Below are 11588 nucleotides of genomic sequence, written 5' to 3' on the forward strand. Positions count from 1 at the left end.
AAAGTTAATAAACTAGCTTCCAGGCGTTCGTTTTCCTACAAGGGTCCTCATTTGTTTAATCAAGTCTTATAAATAAGAATGGATGGCAAAATGTGTTGGTAAGCGTTAATCTCGATAACGGCTGGACCAATTCGGTTAATTCTTTTTGTAAAATGTCCATTGAAATCCGAGGAAGGTTTTTATGAAGAAAAAGTTAAGAAAAGTTACCTGGAATATTTTGGAATTCAGAAAAAATTGTAGTTTTTACGTTTCATAATTCAAATTAAACTGGGACTAAACAGCTGTTGACAGCTATAGTTCAACAAATTTTCTGAAACATCTGTTTACATTTAAATTTTATCAATAATAAGTAAACAGTGCTTGATCGGTAATGTAATGCAGACAGTAAATAAAACATTAATATATAAATTTTACTCCAGATTGCGCCAGTGACGAATTAAAATCATCTAATGCATTAAATACTGTTATAAAACTAACCTTAATGAACAAAGTTATGAATTTTTTCACATAAGTTACTTTAAACTGGTGGGCTTCCTTGACATTATGATATTACATTTTAACAATGGCTTATGGAAAAATAGAGAAATGAATACTAACATGCCTCAACGATTCATTCTTTCCTTGGCTACAGTCCAAAATACAAGTGTAACGCAAAACTTTAATAACGATTATTTTGGAATGTTGCATAACCTTAATAAGGATTTTCCTCTTATACCGAAAGTACATAAGAAGTAAGTAGGACTTCCCCCAGGTCGTAATAGGCTTTTCAGTCCTACTTATGTGTTTATTTTCTTCATCAGGACAAGGCAAACTCAACTATGTCAACACGATTTAGACCAAAATAGATTTCTGAGAACTAGATAATCCAACGTATATAGTATTTTGATCGAGGCAATATGGCAAGCTAAACTGTGACATAGTAGGTAAGTGAATTTAAATGGTCTTAAGTAGGCACTTTTTAACCGAAGTAGGCATCTTGGTCCTACGTAAGTATATATATTTTTTTCTTCGTCAGAACAACAAAGCAAACTCTACTATGGTACTGGAAATATTTTAGACTTGAAATATATGACAAGGACTGGAAATATACGCTTTTTGATCGAAGTAAGTTTTCGAGACCTGTGTGATCCGAGATTTGTGTTTTCTTGATTGGGATGACAAGGCAGATTCAGCTGTGACGTTATGTATATAATTAATTAGAACCAGAAATGCTCCTACATGTGCCAAACATGATATAATAATTAAGTTAAACTCTGATACTATTTACCATGAACTTAAATAATACCTACCTGATGGATGCCTACTTACGTTTTAAAATTTTTATAGGACCCCCCCCCCATCATATTACATCATAATTGCTTTTACTAAGTAATATAAGGACTTCGGTTCTAAAGATTGAGTGCGAAGCTGCGGGTAGTAGCTAGTTCCAAATAAAATTAAAACCTAAAATTCTTTTTGCAATGCTATAACTAATTGGTTACTTAGTCAAACTGAACAGATAGATATCATACCCAACAGATTAGTCTAAAATATTCCTGAATTCTTTCTTTTTCTTATCTGCAAACTAAAATTCGTCACCTTTATAAACAATTCTTTTATTTTAATGTACGGTACTTTTCTTTTAATTAGTAACCAATATAACAAAACATTTTGTAGAATCTTAATATTATTTCCATTAGCCTATAATGTCAAGATAATATTATTGTCATTATATAAATTGTAATTGTAAAAAAGATGACTTAAAGTCTTCAATATATTAATCTTTTATGTATATTTAAACATTGACTAGTATGTAAAAATACGATTGACTACAGTTTAAATTGATTAAGTTGTACTCTTACCAACGTTAATGTATTTTTCTTTTAAGGTTAATTTTAGTTAAATGTAGTGAGAAGTTTGATATTACCACAGTGATCTGCACATCAAGTCCTTGCCTTATCAAGTCCTTATCAGAGAAGGTGGGACTGTTATCAGACCTTTCCTTGTCTATTGTTTAGTTTTATCTAACCAGCAACTTGTTAATGTGGTTAGATCATATTCCATAATAATCTTGTTTGTAAAGTCTGTATTTTTTTCGGAATAAATCTCATTATTTCAGTTAGTTTTCTGTATTCTAAAAACAGTATAAATTAATTAATTTAGCAATGTTTCATAACAGCATGCAATTAAAATCTCCTGTTGATCAATGAAAAATAACCCAATATTCAGCAAAAAATAAATGATTTGTCATATTTACATATAAAAACTCAAAACCTTGACAAAACTATAATTTTCAGTGTGTAAAACTAAATGTGGAATTAAAATGAAATCACAATAATTAGTGAGTAATAATTCTTAGCTTTCCATGACAAATATCTTCTTTTTTTTTAGTTTGACTTTAGATCAAATAATTAGCAATTTGATTGTATTTTACTACAGTGATTTTAAATTGCTCATGTGTAAAGGTTGAGTTGAACAATTATTTTTAATTTTTATGTTGTTTTCATCTTGTAATTTTATCATTGTCTGCTACGTTATTGTATCAAGTCTTCCAGCTAAGGGTAAACGCGCACTAGCACGGCCAAGACCAAGACCAGTACTGGTCTGGAACAGCACGGCCACAACCTCGACCAAGACCAAGACAGTTTTGTAATGTACTAAACAGACAACAGTCAGTCTGAAAATGGATGTCGAGGAAATAGCAGTGGCCATGTATGTATGTGTACCGTAAAAAAAAAAAAAAAACACTGGATACACCCCTTGAGAGCAGAGAGGCCTTTAAAAGGGTACTTCGTTAGTTTATATGCTAATTTACGTGAGCATGAAGAAGAGTTTTTTAACTACACACGGATGCGTGTTAAAAGTTTCGACGAACTGTTAGTGAAAATTGCGCCTTACATATGTGGAACTGATACTACCATGCGCTTATGTATTGGAAATGAAGAAAAACTACTAGTAACGTTAAGGTAAGTTTAATAATTGAAGAATATTCTAAGTAACATAGTAAATGAATATAAACTTAGTTTTTAAATTTATACACCAGTCTATCTACTCCTGGTCGCAGATTGGCTGTAGGCAGTGCGCGCGTTGTTCTATAACAGCTCATGGAAGCATGGCCGCAACGTCAAGCTGGTCTCGCGTGTTTGGTCTGTGCGGCCAGAGCGTACAGCTGTGGTCGTGCGTCTGTCTTGCGTTTGTCGTGTCTTGGTCTGACTAGTGCGCGTTGCTCCACATCATTTCAGGTTGTCCTGGCTGCACGTTCTTGGTCGTGGTCTTGGTCTTGGTCTTGGCCGTGCTAGTGCGCGTTTACCCTAAGGGAAAGATCTTTATGTTTTGCTTACACCACTATTTCTCGTGCACAGCATGATTCACCCATGCGCAGTTGCATTCCTTGTTTGTGATTTCAGGATTTTATCATTTTATTATTGTTGATTAATTAATGTATTTTATCCTGTGTTTTTAGACTGTTTATCGACTCTGGTTGTTATTATATTATTTTGTTGATATTATTTAATTTATAAATATTGTTTTAACTATTGAATTGTTATTTTTTATAAATAATGATGTTTTAAATATGTCATGCAATTTTAATTATTTATTTAACTTAACTGGTCATGTTTCTCTTCTAACAAAACTTATCGTAATTCAAAATTTAGCTGAATTTTAACATATAATTATTGCTTTAAGTTATAGTAATAGTTAGACAGATATTAGTAATATTTTTACTTGGCATTGTGCTACAATACTGACTTTCTCAATACATAAGACAGTCTTGTGATCTGTGAAATATATTACAATAATACTGTATACATTGACAAGTAACCTGTTCACACATATTATTTACAGTTGTATAATTGTAAAAGTTATGTTGCAATAAATATCTTGATTCATAACTAGTCCACTCCACAATTGTTATGGCATACTCGCTATATTATATTACTGATAGGAAAACTATATTCGAGGTAAAGGATGAACTTTAACAAAAATTTAAAACTATAAAGAGGTATGATATAAGTATGTGATGTATACGCGTGACAGAAATACGTAATGTGTTGTTATTAAATTCAGTGTACATCTGACTCATCTGATTCAGCGCACTAATCCCTATTATTGTTACTTGACAAATGACAATCTCAACAATAATTTTAAAACCCCCATACCTATCCAAGTATGTTTGTTAGCGTAGAACTTGATTCCATGTGTAACAAAAACCAAAAACTTCAACGTCTTATATTTTTTTAATGTTCTAACCATATACAACTTTCAATTCAATAAAAAAAATGTAATGCTTACTATCATTTTATTATACTGAAACCTCCTCATCCATTAACCCAAACCCTCATTCATCATCACTACATAAGCACTCATAATATTGTAAACTTAAAAACGCATTTAATTTAGATTCATAATAAATTATTTATTCTAGATTAAATGTACAAATGAGGCACAAACATGACATTTAGCTAACCAGCTGAATTAAATTGATCCATACTCACAGAAGTCTCACAACTATCAGATGGTATTTTTAAACTCTGTTATGTTTTTATAACCTAGTACTGTAAAGACTAGTCTGCATAATAATAAAACAAATTAAATTTACCACAAAAAAGTTGTTGTGTACAGGATTAAGTGATGATAATAACGTGTTATTTTTTTTTTACTGTAAAAAACTAAATTCTGAAGACGAATTATATTTTATTGCTTGTTTGGACAACACAATTTATAAAAATGTACGACCCATCAAAAATTGATGAAGAAAATTTTGAGCCTGCAGCAACAGAGAAAATAGCACGCGGGAGGGAAATGGTTACTAAGGAGGTGGTAACTACAGATAATAAGAATACTAAAAGATCTACAGTGTTCCATGAAGGTTATGTTGATGGAAAATTGTATTTAGTGCCAGACAGTAATCTTGAAGCAATGGCAGATATTGTTAACTTTAAAATGAGGCCAAGAAGAAGTACTCAGTACAAACATCAAACATCTTATGAACTGTCTGAATACGATCACTTTCGTGGGAAAATGGATGAAGTAATAAAAAAATTGGACAAAATTAAGAGTGCAAGTACAACTAATGTAGACCAGCCAAAACATGGGGAAGAATTTGAATCTGAGGAAGAATCTGAATCTGAGGAAGATTCTGAACCTGAAGTAGAACCTAAATCTGAAAAAACTCCTAAGTTTAAAAAAGTTGGGAAAGATGAATATTACTTGAGGTTTCTCATTTCAGGACATTTTAAAGACGGCTTGAAACCTATATATATAATTCAAGAGTACAATGGTGATCCAGATATTTTTAAAGAACAAAAGGCAAATTTTTTTTCTCAAAAAACAGAAGGTGATGTTGACATCAACATATCTGGAAGATTTTACAATGAAAATATTTTAGAGGAATCTAACGGAAAACCGGTAGCTTTGAAGACAAAACCTGAAAAAATTATGATAGACGAGAAAACAAGTAATGTATACGAAACATTTTTTAAACAAACTTTTAGCATGAAAACTGTTGAAATACTTGTAAAAGGTCAATTTATAAAGAGTAAAATCACACAAAAAATTACTCCCTATGTAACTCTTAGTGTTATACAAAAGTCACTTGCCCAAGTCTTTACGGATAAAGAAGTTAACACTTATAACAATAATGAGGTGAAAACTATCCTGGTTTATGAACCAGAGAACAACAATCCATTTTCTAAAGTATCAACTGATTGTGTAAGTGAAGATGAATACTCAACAAATACCAAATCCTCAATATCATTAGAATGTTCTCAGTATGAAAGAGATTCAAGAGGATGTACTATTTCAAAGTCAAATGCAAAGAATTTGTCAACTAAAAGAGAACTAAATAAGCAGAATGAACAAGCTATTACAAACAAACCTTTAGAGATGAATAGCCTGTCAAATAAATATGGTATGGCTGCCAACATAAATACAAGTAAGTTTGAAAAAAACGCACAAGAACAAGGTATTTTTAACACGCTTAAAAGCAATGTTTTAGCGAAAACATTATTTACAAAAAAGAAGTACAATGGTGAATCGTTAACGAGTTCGAAACCTAAACATGTTCATAACACAGAGGATGTACACACACAAAAACCGAGTGACATCCAAACAAAAACCAAATAAAACTTTGCCATTGTCAAATAAAATAACGATAAAAATTGATATGTTCTAATTCTGTCGAATCAAAATAGCAAAGGTAAAGTAAAGTTTTATATTTTACTTTCCAAAACTATAACTATTGCAATGATAAATTGCTCTCGAATGTCTCAGCAAATATACAATCTTATAAGATATTGGACCTGAATTATATATGATTAATCCATGAATTCTATATTATTATACAAAACATATGTTTTGGTGTAAATAAAACTTTACATTGCAAAATCTAATATATTGACTTAAAATCACATATTTTTAGGTATACAACTAAACCTAAAAGAAAATAAATTTTGCTAGTCAGAATCCAAATTGTTGTAGTTTTTAGTTTGAAAAATAACCAAATTTTAATAAGCAGCATTTTACAAAACCGTGACACTATCAATGAGTCATAATTTATTGTATTATTTGCTACATAGGCAATTTAAATTTATTCACTAAATATTGTCGGGAGAAAATATATGTGAAAATATTTTAGAAATTAATTTATTAATGTCAAATCCATGGTACAGTAAGACAGCAGGTTTTTCTAGAAGTCGACTTTGACAACGGGATTACAATAGGGATGGGTTGAATTGATAATGAATACCTCTGGTCTTGTGATTGGATAGTCGGAGGCCAATCAAAGGTGTCGGTTATAATTAGCGGGTTAGGGGAAGGGGTTGGTATAAAAACCTCTGACACACGTATCTCAGCATCTTTTTTGAGTATCTTCTGCAGATTAATTGTTGGTGCTTTTCAAATTAATTTATTACTCTATATGTCTGCATGGAATTTTGCAGATTATTGTATTATTTTTTTACAAAAGGGAAATAAAAAGATTTGAAATTCAGTTAATAATCAACGCAAGTTTTCAAGTGAGTACATGTCATTGCAATTATTGTTCAAGTAAAGTTCTCAATTTTAATATTTGTTAAAAGTTACTTGTTATAACCATTTAGTATACAAGTCAGAATAATTTTAAAACACCAAGATATAAAGTTTTTAATAAATATTTTTGGGTGAAACGTAGATAAATTACAAATTGAACTTTGAGTCTGTAATGACAGTAATTAGGTTGTGACATACATGGTACAAAGAATTTTTCGCCTAGTTTTTAGTTAAGTTTTATTTAGTTCCATTTATAATAAAGTGCATTTTATTTTATTTGAATTCCATACGAAAGTTACATTTTTAGTTAGATTTTATTTCTTTAAACAAGAAGTTAACTTTAATTTAATTTATTTTATTTTAAAGAAGAAAACCTTTTCTTAAAAAACTTTTATAGGACAAGTGGTTGTATAAGCAATTTGGTATTAAATCTAAATTTTAATAACTAGATAAAGAATCTTTATTCAATGCCGATGTTAATTTGAAAAGTACTCTCCTGTCTATCTACCCTACTATTTATAATGATTAGTTTTTAAACTGGATAATTAAGTGTTAATCAAAGTTTTATGTAAAGGGATTTTGTGGAACTTTCAAATCTTTCAACAATAATGATAAAGCTTATTCAATCTCAGTATTGTAAAATGCAGATATAATTTACTTATCAGTGTGCTAAAATATGTACTGCAATTTTTTTTATTTCATATTATTATTTTTGGTTACGTAATGACTGTAATAAAGTTGTTACCTCTCTTTTTTTCTATTTACAATTCTAATACAGTAGGTCAAATGGTTACAATGATATGAACTACTGTATTTAACCACAGTAGGGAGGAATTTGCGTCAGTATCCGTAGCATTTTTAGTGAAAGTACTTGTGTTGTAACCTAATATGTTGGAGCCCAATGATAATTATTTTAAAGGGAGGCTACTTTGTATTTTTAGTTTATTGTGACTGCCTGAGCTGTTTAGTAATCAGCTGGTTTTTAAAATTAAAAATACTCTCATGTTAACATTGAAATTTGAAAGTCCATGGAACAGGTTAAGCACTGATATTTATGTAAGCAGGATCATATTCAGTTTTAAGAACTCCTTTACGTCGTGAATATTCGTTGCATTTAATTTCAATAGAACAAATTTCATATTTTAAGAATTTCCTGGTATAATGAACTTTTTTGGACCTTTGAGATTTCTTATATTAAGGCACTATATCATCGTATCTGCCTATGCGATACAATAGATAGAGGAAAATAAAAATGATATCCTTATAAGCAACGCAAGCATTAGTATATAGGAATTCACACTGTGCCTTAAAAATTTATAGGTATACTGGTCTAGTCTATGTATCGTAGTGTTTGCATACAGATGTAATCATTTTGAAAGTAACAAGTTTGAATTATTATATTCAATATTGTTAACCAAATTCTTAAACAAACTTTAAGTTTAATATTCAATATTATGCAGTATATTGAACTGCTAGCTTGGTAAAATTTATTAAATATCCATTAATATTAATTTACAAAGACAAACAATTCAATGAGCCAATTTTTACAATGGCACAGTGGAGAATAAACTCCTTACAAAATACCAACTGATTTAAACATTAAAAAATCTGTTATTTCTTAACTTTTCTTTTTATTTCCATGTCGCAATAAGAAAAGTTAATACTGAGTTAAATGATGTAGTACAAGCAATAATGTTTCTGTAAATATTGCATTTTTTTTTAGATTAAATAATAAAGAGATAGTTTATCATGCAATATATTATTGAAGAGAGAGAACACCCCTGCCCGCTGCATGTGCCAACTACATCTTGTTCTAGGATTTTTCTTGGTCTTCAGCATTTAAAATTATAGTATAACACTTTTTTACATTGCTGACAACCAACTGCAGAAAGACAAGAAAAATTAAAAAATAAAATACAAGAAGAAATTAGTAATAGCAAGGGCACTAATTATTAAGCCTAAATTAACATGTGTAGGACAGGTAAATAAACTACCAGACCCCTACCAGAGTTACTGTCTCATTGCTGGTGATCTTGTTTCATTTACATCAAAACATTTAAAAGTTAGGTGAATACATGGTTCCTTTGATGTAGAATAGTGTCATTACTCTAGAAAACAGCTGATTTGAATGCCCTGTACTTTGTGACAATAAAATTCAGCATAATGAGATCAGGTCATGTACAATATGAACAAGATGTCTTTAACTTCACCCCTCAATAAGTGAGAGGATCAGTCTTAACAGGTTTTGAGTAACTTGGCTATCGAGTGGTACTTTGACTAAACTGGTTTAATTCTTTAGACCAGCCACTTAATGTTACTATCACACAGTATAACGTCTCACTGCAAGATGATATCTGGTATTTAGCTTACCTTATCAGTTAAATAAGAAAATAGTTATTCAAAAATTCCTCATATTGCGGCAGTTACTTTCACAAAATGTACAAACGTATCTTCTTTCAAAATTTCACTGGACATCTATAAAAGCATTTACACAGCTGTGGTAACAGATTATTATCTAATACAGCTGTCTAAAAAACATGTCGCTGTCCGTCTGTCACTAAACTCTTGATAAAAAGATCCGAGAAACTTAGTACTTGGATTCCTTTTGGTCCAAGAAAGAACACTATTAATTTTGGGGTTAAAAGGTCAAAGGACAGTTCATGTCAGTCCGTGCGATAAATAGGCCTATTGATTGAAAAGTCCTAGAGACTTGAAACTAGAGATGTATAAGTGTCTCTTGGCCCAAGAAAGGGCAATCTTGATTGGCAGTCTGTCCGCCTGTACTACTATTGATAGAAAAGTCCTAAAGACTCAACACTTTATACATAGGTTCCTTTTGTCCCAAGGAAGAGCTCTATTTATTTTGGGGTGAAAAGGTCAAAGGGCAGTATGTACTCCAGTTTCCCCAGGAGGGTTCTCTCCTGGCTGGTTAATTATACCTTCCAGTTGAACCCACAGTGGTACATCAAAACCTGATGTGTTACTTAAATCTGGGCACTGTTATGAATATCCAGGAGAGGTACATCATTAACCGCAAATGTTGAGATTCTGGGATGCATGGGTAATTCGATAGGTCTAGTCTACTGCGGAAGATAACTGTTGAAGTTTGTGGGGTTTGTTCCCTAAGAGTCAAAAGTTCTTGCCAGCATAGACATAAGACTGTGCCACCCCCTGCCTGCTTTGACTGGAGAGGATGGTTTAGAGCTTGCTTCCCTTTCTTCTGAGGGAACATGACGGAATTGGTCCCCTAAACTTTTCTCTTGAATTTCAACAGGAGGTGGCACCTACTCCCAACATCCAAAATATCCTGTCACTCCAGAAACAACGCAAAGGTCGTTATAGGACTATGAGCAATTTTATAAGCTTCTTGTCATAAGAGAACCCAAAAAAATTTCCTGTGCAACAACTCTTTTGCTACAATATGTCAACTCTTTTCTTTTATTTTTAGTATCCTTGTAGTCAAATCAAGTTATTTGAAGTATTTAATGACATGACATTTAAGTGAAAGTACATTTAGATCTTATTTCTACTATTTCTTAACTTTGTAAAAAACTTACCCTTGACATAATGACAGTTTTACTGTACAAAACACACGATATCACAGTTATGAAACACAAGATTAAGAGCTCTATTTCAAGAATAAATGCTCTTAAATTTGATCGAAATTTAACTAACCAAAACTACGCCAATAATGTCAACTTATTTCTTTGTTGTCTTCCAAAGTTTCAGCAATTCACAAATTATACTATTATAATAATGTTGAGGTTATGTCTGAATGTTTTGTAACACCACACAACTAAGCTTAGAGCCTTGGCGCCAAAAACCAAAATTTGCTCTTTATGCCTATTCAAAACCAAAAACGAAGCAAAACTATATTATTCAAATATAGCATTGCATGGGAATGTATACTACTCCATTCTGTTGTATCTAACACACAACACTTTTTACCATTTAAAAATTATTAAATTCTCACAAATGTGTTTTTTTTTTATTAAGTTAAGAAATACAACCAAGATTTTTACATTAAGAACTGACTGTTACCCGCTACTTTGGACTCGTATCTGTATAGTATAACTGAGCAAGAATGCAGCATCGATGCAAAAAAGATCACCCCTTTTGAAACTACGTCCTAAGCAGTCCTGATATAAATACAAAATGGTCATTAGAAGAATTTCCAGTTCAGAAACTCTTTCAAAATGGTCCAGCACTAAGTTGAATACCTATAAATGACCGAGGGATCGGAACCCAACATTCAGAGAGGAAACTCCTTTCTCAGTGAGGAACATTTGTGAAATAACAAATCACGATGTGAAAGTTTAAGACACATATTTCGATAGATCATAACAAACATAGTAAGGCATTAGCTCATATGTTTCTGTTCATAAAGTGTTGCTGTTGATCCTTTCAACGAAGTCATGAAAATGGTTTCAGAATACATTATAAGTGAGCAGCAATGGAGTGACATGAAAGGCTATCCAGCATGTAATGGCTTGTAAACCCACCAACAATATTATATGATGGTTTCACTTTGACTACTAAGCAATTCAGTGTCTTATGAATTGACAAGCTGAATATTCAAC

At 31.4% G+C, this 11588-nt stretch overlaps 1 protein-coding gene across 1 annotated transcript in view; it reads right to left on the reverse strand.

Moving 5' to 3' along the window:
• Nucleotides 1–11135, reverse strand: part of LOC124362161 (replication factor C subunit 1-like) — a 54535-nt gene extending 43400 nt beyond the window's left edge. The window contains exon 1 of the mRNA XM_046816409.1: nt 10566–11135. Coding sequence (XP_046672365.1) covers nt 10566–10574 — 9 coding nt within the window. The 5' untranslated portion in view covers nt 10575–11135. The remainder of the gene's footprint in view (nt 1–10565) is intronic.
• Nucleotides 11136–11588: the final 453 nt, after the last annotated feature.

This window comes from Homalodisca vitripennis, chromosome 5 (assembly GCF_021130785.1).
Source record: "Homalodisca vitripennis isolate AUS2020 chromosome 5, UT_GWSS_2.1, whole genome shotgun sequence".
NCBI classification, from domain to species: domain Eukaryota; kingdom Metazoa; phylum Arthropoda; class Insecta; order Hemiptera; family Cicadellidae; genus Homalodisca; species Homalodisca vitripennis.